This window comes from Cucumis melo, chromosome 1 (genome assembly GCF_025177605.1).
Source record: "Cucumis melo cultivar AY chromosome 1, USDA_Cmelo_AY_1.0, whole genome shotgun sequence".
Taxonomy (NCBI): Eukaryota; Viridiplantae; Streptophyta; class Magnoliopsida; order Cucurbitales; family Cucurbitaceae; genus Cucumis; species Cucumis melo.
The window spans coordinates 29651717-29670403 of record NC_066857.1 but is presented as its reverse complement, the minus strand read 5'-3'; the positions used below and the strand labels follow the sequence as shown (position 1 = coordinate 29670403).

The following is an 18687-nucleotide window of genomic DNA, read 5'->3' as shown; positions in this document are numbered from 1 at the left end:
TGTTTCGACGTTGAAAAATATGAAAAATTAATTAATTGAACAAATTCTAGGGCATAAAGACCGACAGTTGATATGTTTTTAACATGCTTGAACGATATTAATATGGAAGTGAATGACCACTTAAAAATTCTCGACATAAGCGTGCAGACGTCAAAGGAAAGAAATTGAGCTAGGTAAAAACAAAATTTTAAAAAAGAAAACAAATAAATATTATGGCAAGTTGCAGAGTTTTGAAGTTTGTATTAATACAAGTCTTCTGTTGCAGCAAGTTGCATTTTCTGTATTTAATGCCATGATGAGAAAAAAAAAAAAAAAAGAAAAGAAGGGGACAACCCAACTAAAACAAGAAACCTCACTACTATATAAAGGAGCTTGAGTTCTTCAAAATATTGGACATCATCATATCATCTATATTGACAACAAAATCTTAACATCAACTAGTTACTACCACAAATTAATTAATTAAACATGCAGCAGGGAGATGCTAAGTTTGTATCCAATTGGGAAACTGCTGAATCGGTACCAGAAAGTTATGTGTATCCGCCGGAGAAGAGGCCCGGGAACGTCGTTGTTCCGATGGCGAAGGCCATTCCAGTGATTGATCTATCTATCTGCGATCGAGCCCTTCTTGTTCGCAAAATCCTTGGTGCTTCTAAAGAGAGTGGATTTTTTCAGGTTTGAAAGCTCCTCTTTAGTATATGTGGAAATGTTTTGTTTTGTTTTTTTCCCCTCTAAACTATTGTAAAATAAGTGAGTTAAAAATGTTATTTCATGATATTATTTTCAAATTTAAAACTTTAGTTTGGTATAAAGGTTTATGGTAAATAATATATACTTTATGTGAATATGTTGACAAAATTCAAGGATCCTAAAAAAGTAAAGAGAGAAAGAAAGTAGAATTGAATTTTCATGTTTTCCTTTTTGTTTCTTCTTGATTGAGAATATATCCTATTTCCCATTTGGGTTTCAAGTGTTTGGTATGAATATCCTTTAGAACCTATTTTTTTTATATAAAAAAAGGTTTTTTTTTTTTAATGATTTGATTTGTTTCTATGATCTCTCTAGTTTTGTAGGAAAGAGAAATATTTAAATTATTAGTCACCTCAAAAAACAAAAACATGATTTTTAAAACTATTTTCCATGATCTTGATCATGATTTCAACTTTAGGTTTTAGTTTTTAGTTTTTTTAATTTATTCATACTTTCTACTATTTTTTTTTTTATTTTAGTGTGGGTTTTTATTTTGTTAGAAAATTGAATTTCCAGTCACTTTGAAAAGTATTTATTTTTTCTTAGTTTTTAAACCAATTTTTTTACTTGTATGGATGATAGTGTGAACTTAATATTAAGAATTAAATAACTATCAAACGAGGTCAATTTTTTTTAAAGTTTATTTGAGATTTTCAAAACATATGAAGTAACAAAACAAATAAAATTTATAGGTATTTGTTTTATAGGTGGGAGTCTTATAAACTTAATTTTTTTAAAAAAAATCAAGAGGCTATGAAACTGATTTAATATTGAATTAATTTAACAAATAATGAAAAAATATATAACCAATTAAAAGACATAGCTTGAAACATGAGTCATCACCATTCTTACTCTTTGTTTGTTTTTAAATTTCCTTTTGGAAGACAAAGAAAAACTCCATATTTTCTAGTACTAATAAAGAATTATATATTGTCCACTTTTTTAATAATCTAAATTAATTACTTTGTGATCATATAATTTATATCCCATTAAAAAGGGCTGATTTGTAGTACACCTATAAGAAGATCTTCATTTTTTAACTATTTCAAGGACTTTAATCCCAAGTCCAAATAATATTTTAGGTGAAAAGATGTCACATGAATATAATTTAATGCAATCTAAGATAGAAGAAAGAGAGAGTATGAATTAACTAAACATGAGCATTAAAAGAGACATTAATAATGACCATAAACCAAAATGTCAACTCTATTTAAGATTCAAAAGGTGGCAATGTCATTGAAGGCATGATATAAATCATATAATTCATAAGTCCAAAGTGTTGAAAATGTGTCCTATTGAATAGGTCATTCCAAGTTTCTAGTCAAAGATACGGTTAACTAATTTAGAGTTACGTCGTATACCAATTTCAAGCTCTTTTGATTTATCCTAATTCTTCTATTGGAATATATACCTTCAATCTCTTATCTGGCGCTCCAAATAATCAAGCACAACACCGCTTGGTGGATGCTCAAGGACAATGCTCTAAACTATAATTTGTATTTGTTTTATGTGTTGTTTTATGAGTTTGACCCTAGCTAGAGTTTAAAGGAGTGTTGTTATATATAATCTCTCTGAATTTTAGAGGCATCTTAATTACGATCTATATTTAGTAATATTCTCTCTAATTGATAGTAGACTCTTCCTCTACTTGTAAGCGTAGCTAACTCATTAATATTATCAGTAAATTATCACGTAAATAATGTTTGTCAATCTCATAACATACTCTTTTAGATAATAAACCATGGAGTGTCGAAAAGGGTATCAGAGGCGACAATGAGAATATTCAAGGAATTTCACGCGATGTCGGGGCCGGAGAAGGCAAAGGAATGCTCTAAGGACCCAAACAGAAGTTGTAGAGTTTATACAAGCAGTGAGAATTATAAGAAGGAACAAATTCACTGTTGGAGAGATGCTTTGATTTTCAATTGTCATCCTTTGGAGAAATATGTTCATTTTTGGCCTCAAAATCCCCCAAAATACAGGTAAAATTTTCACAAAACCTACTCCTTAATTAATTAATAAAAATTATCGATATTAAAAAAACTTCATTTTGTGAAAATGTTAGTGGTAATTTTTAAATGTGTTTATTGCTACAAATTTTTACATTATATCATTTTCTCTCCTAATTGACCTTTTACTATATGTCACTTTCTTAGAATGAAAATTACTCAAAACTAATTATTTAATATTTATAGATATTTGTGTACTTCATTCTAGAAAAATAATTGGGTAGTTGGGATAAAGTGTAATAATAACGATGGTAGTATGATTTATTGTAGCTCTATAGTAAGATATAGTTAGTTGGATGTACTTTTTGGTCCATTATATAGTTCCTAATTGATGTCGTTCGACTAATATGAATTATGATTTATTCTAGTAAACCACGACTCAAGTCAACTAACATATTTAAAACGTTGATATTTTTCTAAAAAAAAAAACTATTAATGGGCTAATTAAAAGTTATTACTATGTACCAACTTGATTTGAAAAATAGCTTTCTTTAGATCTGTCCATTTACTATTATTATTGTTATATTTTGATTAAGTTTTGTCTATAAATCATAGAATAATTTGAAAATAGCCTCTCAACAAGGCTTTAATTCTTTATAGCCTGAATCAATAGTTATGAAAAGTAATTCATAATAATTATAGACGAATCAAACTATTATAACAATAAATTGATCATCAATGATTTTACTTAGTCATAGTCATTTGTTTTACTTATATATATGGATCAATGATTAATAATAATTAATATTAAACAATCTAATATAATAAAAGTATAAAATTTGTTGATCTCATCCTTGGAAATATATATTAATGGTTCCACAATACGGTTTTTTTGAGTTTCACAAAAGCATTCTTTCTTGTAGTGATACATTATATATGTAAGATGAAAGCACTCCAATATTTTTTTTCTTCCCAACGTTTTTTATTTGTGGACAGAAGTTCGTTAGTAAAGCTTCTGCGAATCATTTTAGCATTGTGTTGGCACTTTTTTGCATACAAAAAATAAGAAAACGTAGGAATAAATACATTTTAATATCAATTATGTATTATAACTAGTTAAACTGTGCTTACTTGTGGCTTGAAAATACTTACATTTCAATAATATTGTGCGCCTCTGTTTGTTTTCAAGCTAATTATGATAACTACTCATGTAATATTTTTGGACTTATATTTAGGGAAGTGGTTGGAGCTTATTGTGTTGCAATGAGAAAGTTAGTTTTGGAGATATTAGAGCTGATGAGTGAAGGGTTGGGACTTGGAAAAGGGTACTTAGGAGGTGAAATGAGTGAAAATCCATTGTTGTTGGTAAACCATTACCCACCTTGCCCAAACCCTAGCTTGACTTTGGGATTGAGCCAACATTGTGATCCAAGCCTTATCACTATTTTGTTTCAAGATGTCAATGGCCTTCAAGTCCTCAAGGATGGACAATGGATTGGTGTTCAACCTATCGATAAAGCCTTTGTAGTTAACATTGGCTTCGTTTTACAGGTACATTCTTCCATTTCCTCTTAATTGCTTTTAAACGATTAAAGATGTGAAACATGACTTTTAAAATAGTATAACATAACAAGTAGATCCAAAGAATTGTCAAATACAACACAACACAAAAAAGTTTGGAAACATAATAAAACATAGATCCAACTCCCGAAATCTATCAGTCTATCAGTGATAGTACACATTAGTAGATTTTGATATACTCACAGTTCTTTAAAACTATTGCTGTACACTAATTATTAGTGATAGAAGTGCTACCCATTACTAATAAATATTATAGTTGTTCACTATACTTTTTTTATTATTATTATTATTATTTGCTTTAAGTTCTACCCACGTTTTTCTTACCAATATCTCACTTTCTCACACCATTTTTTTTTTTTTTTTTTGTATTATCGTACTTAAAAATGCATTTCATATAATCGCTACTTTTCAAAAGCATATCTAAGCACACAAACTACTTCCATGTAGACAAGTGTTCTTCCATAACTACATTGCTAAAATAACATTACTATTGGAAGCATTACCAAGTATTTGATGGTTTTATGTAGATAATTACCAATGGGAAGCTACAAGCAGCAGAACACCGAGCTGTGACGAATTCGAAAACATCCCGACAAAGCTTAACATATCTAGTTTATCCAAAAGATGAAGCAACGATGGAACCAGCAAAATGTATGATAAACGAAGCCAACCCTCCACGTTATCGCTCCCTTAACTTCAAAGACTTTCAAAGAAATTACCTGCCCAGAGCTGTTGATACTAAGGCAGTTATGCAGTATATTGAAACCAATCAGTCTTAAACCTTTTTCTTTTCTTTTCTTTTCTTTTTTTTTCTCTGTTGGGGTAATAAGACAAGAAATCGCATATATATATATATATATATATATATATATATATATATATATATAGTATCATCAAATAAATCTTTACTACAAAATCGACTAGAGATTTACACTATTACAGTTACACTTTTCCTATGTGACACATTAGTGTGTAGGCCTTGTTTTTGCATCATATGACAATGTACTGACATTTTGATCTCGAAAATCTAACTGTACTTTTATACTTAATATAGGTAGTTGCTATGGAGTTTTTGAATCTATTCTCTCATAAAACAGTGATAACTGTACTTTTATTCACTGGGTTTCAATCCAGGGTAGTTCATCTAGTTTTTATATTCTTGTCTATTTGTCAACTTACTTTTGTTATTGGCATTCTTTCAAATCAATCAAAGAAACAAGTCACATAATTGATAATAGAGATTTTAGAGTATCATAATTTAAAACTCAATTACGTAACTAAAGCTTCTCAAAGTTTAAGGACTAGAACACTCTATCTATCGAAGTTTTTATTTATTCATTAATATGTGTGAGTGTCTAGGTTAATTTATGTATGTCTCAGTTAATCTCACCGGACAACGAATTTGACTCTACGACATTTGAGTGAAAAAAAAATTGTTGGATATTTAATCATAGGTAAGTGACCACTATAAATTGAATTCATTCATTAAAACCACGGTCAATTTTTAACTGCGAAAGTTTTTAACAGTTAAATGCATTCTAAAATCTCTTTAAACTCGAGGCAAAGAGAATGTAAATAAAATTCCTTATTCCCATGCTTGTTAAATTGGTGAAACCAAACCCCTGAGCATAGAGTAGATTTGACATCACATGACATGATGTAAGGATAAGTTTCTTTCTCACATGAAACTTATGCAGCTAATAGCAAACTACAAAATCATTTACACTATGAATACAGTTAATTTTGAAGAAACAGAGTAAAAGTCAAACATAAACTTATCATTATTTTGAGTTCAACTGAAATGATTTTCAGAGAAATTTTAAAGAAACATTACCCCAAATATGAGAGCTTTTCAAGGATAGAACTTACTGAGAAGTGTCATCAGATCCAACCACTTGTCTGGAGAGTAAAATAGCTCGAAGGACATAACTACATCAGCAGAAAATAACACAAGGATCAAATTCATGAATTCAAGAATGGCTCTCAATCTCGAACTTGTCATTCAGTAAATGAACTCATCTTGATGCAAACAATAAGGGGTTTTCATCATGAAATCTGATAGAAAAGCAAAACTTTTCTATAATGCTTTTGCTGTCATTCAATAGAAAATGATAAGCTACTGAAGAAAATAAAGAGGAAGAACAAGAGATATCGGATTTCTCAATTAATATTATTGTTCATAGCCCACAACTAAGTATGCAGATGCAAAAAGTTTCTCTTGGTTATTTCAACAAAAGATCTATATTACTATGAGGAAACAAACATAATTTTGGAAAACAGAAACAAACAAATGAAATCGTTATTAAACAGAGCTTTTACGTTATTCCAAACAGTTCTCAACATTAACCATATTCACACTTTTCTTTTCTTTCTTTCTTTCTTTTTTTTCGAAACTAGATGCCAACAAAAGATCTATGCTCTCACATAATCTTTTCTGTTCAAAATACTCATGACGAAATTGTAACGACCCAACTCTTTATACTAAGCTGAGGTCGTTACTAAAAAGAAATAATGACAAGAGACACTTTTTGAAACGAGGGAAGAATAAATTTTCATTAAAAACGGAATATTAAAACACTGAAACATAAACGCAGAAGCAAAACTGAGTCCCCATATGGCATGTCACGGATCCTTCTCTGTCGCTCGCCAGCTTTCCTCTACCTTTACCTTCGCCTGAAATGTTAAACATAGAAAGAGTGAGTATAAACATATACTCAGTAAGGGACCTACTACTAGTCCCGCTAGGTGTCTGTTAACTTCCCATTAGAGTCCTGAAAATGGTACCCAATCTCTGGCACGTTCCCGAACACGTGCAACATGCGCTCCCGTAGGAACGAAAATCTGGTCTTCGGTGTCCCGAGGGAGCACCTAGGACATGCTGGTCTGTAGTGAACCCGGGGGTAACACTAAGACAATCGGGATGCGAGGACCCCGTCGAATCACTCGAATCATATCTATATCCATGCTAGACTGGCGTCCCGTCGGACCACACAGTCCTAAATAGGTGGTGATCCCGAAGGACACCCATGCAGGTACGACTCTAATAGACAAAGTTAACAGAACACCCTATCCATAGCATGTAGCATAACATAACATCATAACATGGCATGAGTATTAATCTTAACGTCCTTAATCATGTGATTAATATATCATGCATTAACAATCATCAACAGTCATCAACAACATACTACCGGTCATTAACATAACATCAGTCATCATCATCAATCATCAACATAATAATCTCAGTCATCATCATCAACATCAATACAATGACAGTCATTATCAGTAGCATCAAGTTATGCATTTTAGCTACCATCAATGCATAATCATAATTACATGCGGTCTCTTGAATTCAGTTCGAAGGTCTAGTAGGAGAATCTCTTACCTGAAGATTTTAGCCAAACAAAGGTACTCCCTAGTTGACAGTAAAATTCTCCAATTAACTTGATCCTAATCATAAAAGGAACACTTAGTATCTTAATTAATGAAATTAGCAATTGGCTAACATCCAAAAATCCTCCCAAATTAATTAACTTTCTAAAAATTGGGGTTGAAACCAATTCATGGGAAAAATCCAAGATTTAGATCTTAAAAAGTTTAGCCAATTGAACCTTTAAAGAAACCTCAAATAGATCCAAAATTAAATTAATAAAATATTAATTTAATTTTATTTGCTTACCAAGGTTACTCAAATGGAGGTCGAAAAATCCTCTTAATTCATCACTTTAAATCCTCAAGCTTCCAAAGAGACCAATCTTAACTTTAACTGAGGCGGCGACAGCAGAGGGTTATCTTAGAGAAGAAGATAAAGAACCTTTTTCTTTTTCCTTTAATTCCATCCTAAGCATTCCAATGCTATTTATAGACCCAAATAATAACAATAATAATAATAATTATTATTATTTCCTTTTCCTTTTAGGATATATATATATATATATATAATACCAAAAAAATATACATATATCTTTATTCCCATTATCTTTCCTAAATCAATGCCTTAATCTTAGGCATTTATAACCATTAGTAATAATAATAATACTTCTTTATTATTATTATTATTATTTTTCTCTCACCAAAATCTACAATAAATATATATTTATTTAAACCATTATTCTCTCTTATAAATATATATCTTTTTCGTCCAATCAAAATCAATCATCTCTCTCTTCATGAATTATTTTCTTTTCCAAATAAATATAATTATATTCCATAATATAATTAACTACACTTTTCCAAATTATTAATTAAATATATATATATATCCATATATATATACTCAATTAATTACAATTCCACTAAAACTAACTTTTCCCTCCAAAATCTCAAATTAACTTAAGTCCTCAATTAATTTAATCAATCAAATCTTTTCTAATAAATCACTTATAACTTCCAACATGAATTATCTTAACTCAACCATAACAACTTCACTCCATAAACAATATTTATCTTTCTACAGAATAATTAATTATCATCCACAATAATTAATTATTATTTACCTTTCTTCCAAAATAATTAATTATCTTCCACAATAATTAATTATTATTTATCTTTCTCCAAAATAATTAATTATCTTTCACAATAATTAATTATTATTTATCTTCTCCAAAGTAATTAATTATCCTTTTACAAATAATTATATTTTCCCAAAATATAATTATTTTACTTTTTCTCCTTTAATAAATATCCTTTCTCCAAAATACAACTATCTTTTCCTTAAATAATTATATTTCAACAAATATAATTATCTTTTCCTTTAACATAATAATTATATATATATTTCCACGTATACATATAATTATCAAATCTCCAACAAACTTTCCACCCTACGGTTTAATTAAATAACGTCCATAATTATTTAATTAAATTCAACTTCAACAACACTAAAATCCACAACTTTACTTAATCCTCTTAACCTACCATTTAATAAAAACTCAACAAACACCACGTGTCAAAACCTCTAATTAATTAAATATTCATCCAAGAAATATTTAATTAATTTTAATTCCCACCTAAATCAAATAATTCTCATTAAATGGATTCAAAATAACGCCCAATAAATTAAATCTAGATAAACAAAATTAAGATAACTGACTCCAAAATTATCTAAATTTTTGGGCGTTACAGAAATATTGATCACTTCTGTCTAATGATTCAAAGGACATTTCATTCCAAGATCAAACGGTTGAAAAGATCCATCACCAGCACTCACAAACCCATTATGTTGGCTTAGTCCAAATATTGTTTGACCTCCTTGTGAAAACTCAAATTCTTTGACAAAAACTACTTCAATAAAGTTATGACCATGTAGGATTGGCAGAGCATCAACACACGTTTAAGTGAAGAAAATTGACTTTTCTTTTGCAATTAAGCTAACAAAATTTCCAAATGCCGCTGAGCTGCTTTGTTTTGTTTTCCACTCTTTTATAGGAACACTTTCATTGATATATGACATAATACGAGAGAAGAAAACTGTTGAATAGAGATAGTACAGAGTTGTTTTTAGGTCATCATATAAATTATTAATTACATTGATTAGTTTTCTTCATTGCCATTCTAAACTATACACCTTTTTAAATCAGTGAAAATCCATACATTTCTCCCATCCTTTCTCTTAAGCCATGATGGATGAAAATATATACAAAACAATATAAGAACAACATAACCACCCATGTTAGTAGCGACAGGGAAAAGCTTGAAAGTAACCATACCTTTCTATTGCACTATATTCTTTCAAAAATATTGTAGCATGATTCAAATGGATCTTAATGATAGGAACCAAGTGAAACCTCATGTATCTTCAATGCATTAATACAAAATTTAAATTTAGTTTTCCCTACTCTCTACTAACCTTCTCAAAGGTTAACTCCTTAATCTCTAAACACTTTGTTGCTAACATTAGAAAAAGTTCAATCTCTACTTGCTAACATAGCACAAAATAAATCCTCAGCACTAAAACCCATCATCTGTAATAACACTATTCAGAATCCCTAAATTATCAACAGAACCTACGAATTGTAATGCCATGACAGGGGTTCAAAGCTCAATTAGCATATAACAAAGATATTTATTTATTTTATTTTGTAGAGTACTCACCATCTCGATCAATTATCAGACCAATCTTCAAGGAAGACAATTCAAGAACCCTCTCCACAAAATCGGATTATCTGTCTTTAAACGGCTTAAGAAGTTCATCGACAGTCTATGCAGAGCTTTAGGCCTCCACCAGCTCGGATTTCTCTATGAGTTTTCCGTCTATGGAAGAAAATTGAGGGAGTTTGTCTATAAAATCCGGACATGGGTGAGGTTGAAACTGACTGAATTTGAGAAAAAAGCTATGGTTTTGGGAAAGGAGCCACCGGAGATGGTTGAGGTGTTCGGAATATCCAAATGATTAAATTAAAAAATTGAGTTCCTTCCTAACCTTTTTTTTTTAATTTTCCCCAAATAATAAAAAAATACAAATTATATAAGGTATTTTAAAAGATATAACAAATTGTCAAAGTATTTACACGCGTAATATATTTGCGATCATTTATTTTGGTTATTGTTTCGTTTAGATATTGCTACAATTTATCTTTTCAATTATATCGTTTAATTTTGTTACAACGATTTTTTTCTTTCAAAATTTAGTATACGATTTTTTTAATTCTTTTGGTACACGGTCGTTTAAATTTCTCTAAATGATAATTTTTTTTTACACGATCGTTTACTTTTTTTACATGTTTACATTTGGCTACTTCAATCTAAATGATTTTTTTCAAAATTGTTTATACACGATCTTTTATTTTTTCTACACAATCGTTTATATTTGGTGACTCCAATCTAAATGATTTTTTTTCAAGATTTTTTATACACAATTCTTTTTTACACGATCGTTTACATTTGACTACTGTAATCTAAAGGATTTTTTTTAAAGATTCTTTATAAACGATATTTTATTTTTTTTACACAATCGTTTACTTTTTTTACTTTACATTTGGCTACTCCAATCTAAATGATTTTTTTTCAAGATTTTCTTTATACACGTTCTTTTAGATTTTGCTATTTTTTGTATACGATCATTTAGATTTTGTTACCCAAATTTAAACACGTAAAAAAAAAAAAAAGAATAAAGAATTCATAGCGAAAAAAAAAGGAAAAGAAGAAATACGATGGAAAGATTAAACGACATAAAAAAAAGAATCAGAAAAGAAGAAAGACGATGGAAAGAAATCGCAGCAGAAAAAAAATAAGGAAAAGAAGAAAGACGATGAAAGAAATCGCATGAGGAAGACGATGAAAAAAAATAGCATGAGGAAAACGATGAAAGAAATCTGAAATATTTAAAAAATGGCTAACTTTATGCGCTTTGTTACATATATGAAAGTTTCCCAACTATCTACGCCACAAAAGAAAAAAAATCAAAACAAAATCTCATTATTCTAGTCCATTTTGCCATTTTTAACAATTTTTTTCCTTTTTATATTTATTTTCAAAAATCAAGCATATTTTTCGATCGTATTATATCCTCTCATAATTTGCATCATTTTTAAGAAGGGTAGGTCGAATTTCTTACCAAATTCTAAAAAAAAATGCAAACTGCTTTTTTTTCTTTTCTTTTCTTAAAAGTTTAGCTTGGTTTTTCTAAAATGGTAAAAAGTAAACATCATTTTCATGCATTATCAAACATCATTAGTTATCATCATCAACATAACTCAGTCATAACTATCAGTTATTATCATATGTCATCAGTACATTATGCATTTTAGCTACATTAATGCATAATAAAAAAATCACATACAAACTCTCAACTTCATTATGAGGGTCTAGTAAGAGAATCTCTTACATGTAGACTAGCTTAACCAAATTATTCGTAACAGCAACAGTCAAGCCTTCCAAGAATAAATCCTAAACAGTAAGAGAAAAATATACTAAATTCAATAACTTAGCAGTTACTTAAAGATCCAAAAATCTATTTAATTCAACTTACCCAAAGTTGAGATCGAATCCAATTTTTCCTTGGTTGGAAAAATTTCACAGCTCAAAACTTCCAGTTAAATCTAACCAATCCTTCTAGAAAAAAAACTAAATTAATCTAAAATTAAATTATTTAAAGGCCAAAATTAATATTTATTAGACATATCTAAAACCCAATCAAAACTTATCAAAATTAGGTGGGAAAAGGCTAAAATAAGCTTGGTGGCTTAGCTAGGGGTGGATAGGCAGCTCGCGCGGCTCAGTGAGGGAGGAGGCAGACACATGCGGCTCATGAAGAGACGGCTCGACTTACGACTTGGAGGGAATAGATGGTCGACTTGGACTACAAGGATGCGACTCGAACTACCATGACGCGGCTCATATTGAGGAGTTCGGCTTAGGTTGCAGCTTACGAATGGTGATGGCTCAGGTGGTGGTTCGTGAATGGTGGTCGGCGCAGCTGATGCGAACAGACGACGATGCTTGACAAAGGAGAGACGTGACGAACGACGTGTAGTGTTGAAGCACGGCAGATGTGAAACGAAGACCCAACCCACAACTACGACTTTTGTTCGTGCGACGGATGTGTGACATGATTAATGGCTAACTCGCGATCAGCTTTGACGGCAAGATCAGCGGATGACAAACTAAGCGACGAAGGTTAATTGGAGAATCGAAAGTGGCGGCAGCTGGACGACGACTAAGGTTTTATGATGGTTTCTTAAGGATGAAGAAGATGAATAGTAATGCACGTAAATCAAGATCTATTTAAGAAAATAATACTTTTCTTTTTCTTTATTCTTTTCCCAAAATAAATTTCATACCTTCTCTCTCTTCATTTAAAACAAATCAAATCTTCTTTTTAAAACTCAAATATCCTCTCTCCTCATTAACTATTCCAATCAAAACTTCTTTTTACCTTTTCTTCTTTTCTCCTAAAATAATATATCTTTTCTTAAATAATTATATTATCCCTAATAATATAATTATTCTTAACATTTTCACAATTTAATTAATTATATATACACATAATATAAAATCAACCAATCATATTGTTCATACGAGATTTCAGGAGAAATTTAATTCGTGGAATCGAACTTTGTATTGATTTATGTATTGTGGATATAATCTCTAATATTTACTCCTTTGATTCTTTCTCTCGAATACAAAAAAAAATAAAATTTAGAACTTCGTGGTCTTTGATCTTCAAGAAGTTGTAATTACAAGTCAAATCGAGATTCAATCTTCTGGAATTCAAGGAAAGTTTGATCTTCCAAGTCTTCGATCTTTCAGAAGGATGATTTCGAGGTTGATGATAATTTGCACGTCTTGAGAGTCTTCAGAAGTTTTTGTCTTCAATTCTTCAGAGCTTCGATTCTTCTCTTCAACCAAAAAGTCCCCTAAATGAATGGTAGATGTCTCTATTTATAGTGAAATTTTATGGGCTTTAGGTGGGTTTGAGCCCGTTTGCTTGTTGGGCTTGGGCTTGGGACCATCTGTCTGTTGGACTTAGGCTTGGCCAATTTTCTTGTTGGGCTTGGGCTTGAGCCCACCTGACACTCTGGGCTTGGGCCATTTGCTTGTTGGGTTCATCCCCGGGCCCACTTGTTTGACGGGCTTGGTCCATTATTTCTTGGCCTAATTTATATTTAGGGCTTAATTAGATCGGATACGAGAGAACTTAATTATCCAAACCCAATGAAATTATGATTATCACAATGTTTACTGTGATGACGTGGCGGAATTTAATTGGCCAAAATTTATTGCTCAACACACATTCCATTTAAAACAGATCTTTCATAACACCAAAAATTTCGAATCTCTAAACTAACTAAACATTTTTCCCAAATATTTAATTAATTCTACCTTCCACAAAATCAACAATTTCAACAATTAACTCAAGTAACACTCAAAATAATTTCAACATGGTTAAAATTAAGATAATTAAAATTAAAAATTACCTTATTTTGGGCATTACATTAATAATCATTCAAATATAGCTTTTGATTTTTTTCTTTTCAAAGTTCATTTTAGACAATTTTTATCAAAAGAAAATTAAATATATATCTATATATATTTTTTGAAAACATCCTTTCTTTAATATTTTAAAGATGACTTTCATCAAAATTGATTAAATAATAATTATTATTTCCATGGCGTCCTTAAATATGTTTTAAATTTTTAAAGAAAACTTCTTATTGGGGTAGGAGGATTCGATTCATAGACTTCTGATTACTAAAACACTTAAAAGTTAAATCTATTGTCAATCATTTTATTAAGAATTTATTAATGTTAGTAATAAAAGAGTTTCGAAGGAAAAAAGATTATAGGTAGGAATAAAATTTAGGGGCTTTTGCAAATATGATAATTATAGTATCATAAATTAGGCTCATAGCACAACATTTTTATATTTGCAAAAATAGTAAAATTGAAGCCCAACCCACATTTTAAAAAATACGAAATTACGTGTAACATCCCAAATTTAAGGTAATTTATTCGTAATTATCTTAAGTTTAATTTTAAAAATTTTGAGTTAAGATAATCTCTAAGTAAGAGATTCTCTTACTAGACCTTCGTATTGAAGTGAGAGCTTGCATGAAATTCTTCTATTATGCTTTGATGTAGTTGGTATGCATAATATGATCATGTGTATGGTGATTGAGATATGTTATGATGATAATATTTGAATACGAATGCTATGATTGATACCTATGCCATGTTTATGATAATGTTATATTATGTACATGCTATGGATAGGGTGTACTGTTATCTTTATCTATTAGAGTCGTACCCACATGGGTGTTCCTCAAGATCACCACCTTTTTATGACTGTATAATTCGACGGGATCACCAATCCAGTATGACATAGACATGATTATAAGTGATTCGACAAGGTCACTCACAGCCCGATTGTCTTAGTGTTTCCTTCGGGTACACTAAAGACTAGTTTGTCCTAGTGTTCCTTTGGGTTCACCGAAGACTAGATATGTTCCCTGGGGATCACAGATTGCACGTGTTAGAAAATGAGCCAGTTTAGAGATACCATCTTACAGGACTCTAATAGGAAGTTAACAAGCACCTAGCAGGACTAGTAGTAGGTCCCTTACTAAGTATATTTTCATACTCACTCTTTCTTGTTTAATTTTACAGGCATAGGTAGAAGTAAGGGCAAAGGAAAGTTGGCAAATGACAAGAAGTGACAGTGGTGAGCCATATGGATCATTTTTGCTTCCGCCTTATGTCATTTGATCAAATGCACTTTCTATTTTATTTTATTTATTTTTCTTTAAAACTAGATAGAGTCCGAGTTAAGATTTTATTTAATTTTATCTCTACATACACTTGTTTATGATTTTTAATGAGTATTTAAGGTTTTGTTTTATTTTCTATTGTTAATTTAAGAAATTTTATTTATCTTTTAATTAGTAATGACTTTGGCTTAGTATAAGAAGTTGAGTCGTTACATTACGAAGCTACCCTTCAGTCATTTCACATTTTTTTCTTCCCTTCACGTTTTAACTTTTCATTTTCCCCAAAATTTAAGATAATTACTGATACCAATATATATGGTTGATATACCAATATATACCGTTGATACACATGATTTGTTTTGTTGATGTACTGCTCATGCACTTTTTTTTTACTCTTTAATACCTCACAAATACATATTATTAGTTTGAAACACTTGATATGTTGTTGATACACTTGCTGAACTGTTGATACACTCAATCAATTAAGTACACCTAATGCACTAAGCATGATACACTTTATGCATTGTCGATACATGACTCAACATGAACATCATTACTGCCTATAGCCAACAAATTAAAACTGAAAGTTCAATACATGACTCAACCTGAATTTCAATATGAATCAAGTTTCCAAAAGAATTAAATGATGATATCACTCCATCAACCAAAACATAATTTGTTTTGTAATCCACGTAGCAATGTTGCTCATTGTATTGACCACTTTGAAAAACAATTACTGCCAGCTTAACCATAACTACAATGAACTGCAACAATTTTGGGGAAATAAAAAAACACGTAGTAAGTGTATTAATCAACTAATACATATAATATCAGTACATCATACCACAGATATAAAAAACTGATACAAATAAAAAAAAAAAAGAAATGTAACTAAATAAAACCTAACGGATCTGCAAAGCCTCTTTCAGTAAAAGATATGAGGAACAAAAACAAGAACAAATAAAAGAGATGAGGAAGAACAAATCGTAGCCTTAATTTCAATAAATAATAAATATGAGTGATTCACAGGAAAAAGAAGGAAAAGATAATGATCAAACTCCCTTACCAATTTCGAACATCAAAATACGTACATAAGTATAAGAAAGAATATTAGGGCTTTAGAAAAGGGAAAGAAATATATACATAATTCTTGTTTTTCTTAGAGAAAAAATGAGGAGAATAGGAGAAGAAGACGAGGAGAAGAGGGAGAAATCTAAAAGAATGAAACAGAAGAGAGAAGAAAAGGACGATAGAGAAGAGGAAGAAGAAGACAAGGAGAGGAGAAGTAGGCGAAGAGGAGAAACCATGAAGAAGAACGGTGGAGAAGATCTGGAGAAGAAAACGAAAATTGAAGGAGAACAATAAAAGAAAGAAACTGAAGAGAAAGAGAAAAAAATTGAGATTTAGAGAAGGGTAATTTTGGAATAATGAAAAAAATAAAATAAAAAATATCAACTAAAATTAAAAAAATTGCTATATTTACAAAATTGAAAATGTTAGTGCTAATATTCATAAATTATATTTTTATCGTGCGATCCAATATAATTTTCCTAAAATTTAAGAGCTACCAAAACTACAATTAAACAAATATGGGATTAGATAGACTTAAAGTAATATTTTAACCTAACATTTAATGAAAGTCTACATGGGTAGTCTCAAGTCTTAGCTTCATTTAAAATATGAACTTTCCCTATGATCTAATTAATTAATTAATTTATTGAGATATTTTCCTATCTCATTTAATAAATTGTCTAAAAGTACGTCCACATCTTTACATTAGTAGTAAGTTTTACTTGGTGCACCATTCCTTTTTAATTTGGGATTTACTTGTACGTAACTCATGTTCCTTACATCAAAATTATTTATTCAAATTGCCACAATCCAAAGAAGATACGTTTAATGCATTTTAGTTCAATTTCAAAAAAATTAGGAGTGATCACCGATCGATCAATCTTATTTTTAATCAATTTTTTAAAAGAATTATCGATTTGAAGTGAGAATTGGTTCCTCTCTTTATCCATCGTTGATTTCATTTTTTGATATATCGTTGTCTCTTTAAAAAGAAAAGTTGCATTTAAAATAAGAGAAAAGATTCTTTCTTTTTCATACGTTTCTTATAAAGCCACGACACTGCCTCGAGTTGAAAGAGATAAATTGCAAAAGTAAATAAATAAATAAATAAAGGTGATATACATTATTTATCATACTTATTTTATTTTACCTTGGTTAGAGGTGTTAACACAAATGTATCAATTCTACTTTATTTTTTATTATACTTAATGTTCTCATTTGCTTCAAGTTCTAGTTTGAAAAGTAAATAAATAAATAAATAAAGGATGAGAGAGTCGAAAAGGGTAGGTGAGAGAATTGAGTTTTGGAGAAATAAAGAACAAAATTAGTTTTTTTAGCTTGTTTGATTCAAGTGCGTTGATAATGCTTATATGTTACCCTAAAAGGTTTATAAAATAAATTAGCAAGAGTTTTTGGTTATTTACTATTTAATCAATATGATGAATATAGAGCATAAATATCCAAAAATAGAAGTCACATCGTCATTCCATTCAAGAGTTAATAGAATTGTAATTGTTGGGATCAAAAGTAAGCTTTTTCAGAAAATTTGGGGACTAAAACAAACATTTTTAAAAAGTTTAGAGACCAAAATAGAACAACATACAAAGTTTAGGGACCAAAGTATCATTTGAACCTAAAACTTACCCTCGACCCATAGTACGTAAAAGCTCATTAAAGACATGACAATTCGCGGAGGCTCGAAATTTTTCCTCTTTTTAAAATCTATCGATAATAGACCTACTTGTATCACTAATTTAAAATAGACTTATTTATCGACTATAATTCAAAATATAGTAAAATTTACTTTCAATCATCATATAAAAAATCCAGAAATATAGCAAACTTCTATTCATAAAAGCATATTAGCTTGATTCAATATATTGTTTAATTTCTGTAATTCGTAAAAATTGACGACTAGCTAATTATTTTATCACTAAAAGAAGTGTATATGACAGAACTTTGTCAATTCATAAACTAGACTTAATTATCATCATTGATAAACTTGTTTCATCGAGAAGTATATATCTTTAAAAACATATTAGCATGATTCACAGATTTTGCTTAGTTTCAACTATCAATAAAAATAAAACATCAATACTAATTCTACCGTTGAGTCTATCTATGATAAA

The 18687-nt window shown here is 29.9% G+C and overlaps 1 protein-coding gene and 1 long non-coding RNA gene across 2 annotated transcripts; one reads left to right on the top strand and one right to left on the bottom strand.

Moving 5' to 3' along the window:
* Positions 1-295: 295 nt before the first annotated feature.
* Positions 296-5329, top strand: LOC103492610 (hyoscyamine 6-dioxygenase-like). The gene is made up of 4 exons (XM_008453039.3): positions 296-675; positions 2482-2732; positions 3935-4250; positions 4808-5329. Exons 1-4 carry the CDS (start codon positions 469-471, stop codon positions 5057-5059), a joined length of 1026 nt encoding a protein of 341 aa, XP_008451261.1. The 5' UTR covers positions 296-468; the 3' UTR covers positions 5060-5329.
* On the bottom strand, positions 4702-10704 carry LOC127151680 (uncharacterized). Its single transcript, XR_007824776.1, has 3 exons — positions 10374-10704; positions 6150-6209; positions 4702-5009 (listed from the first exon to the last, which is right to left on the bottom strand). It is a non-coding gene; the product is annotated as an uncharacterized LOC127151680 (long non-coding RNA).
* Between the last annotated feature and the right edge of the window lie 7983 nt (positions 10705-18687).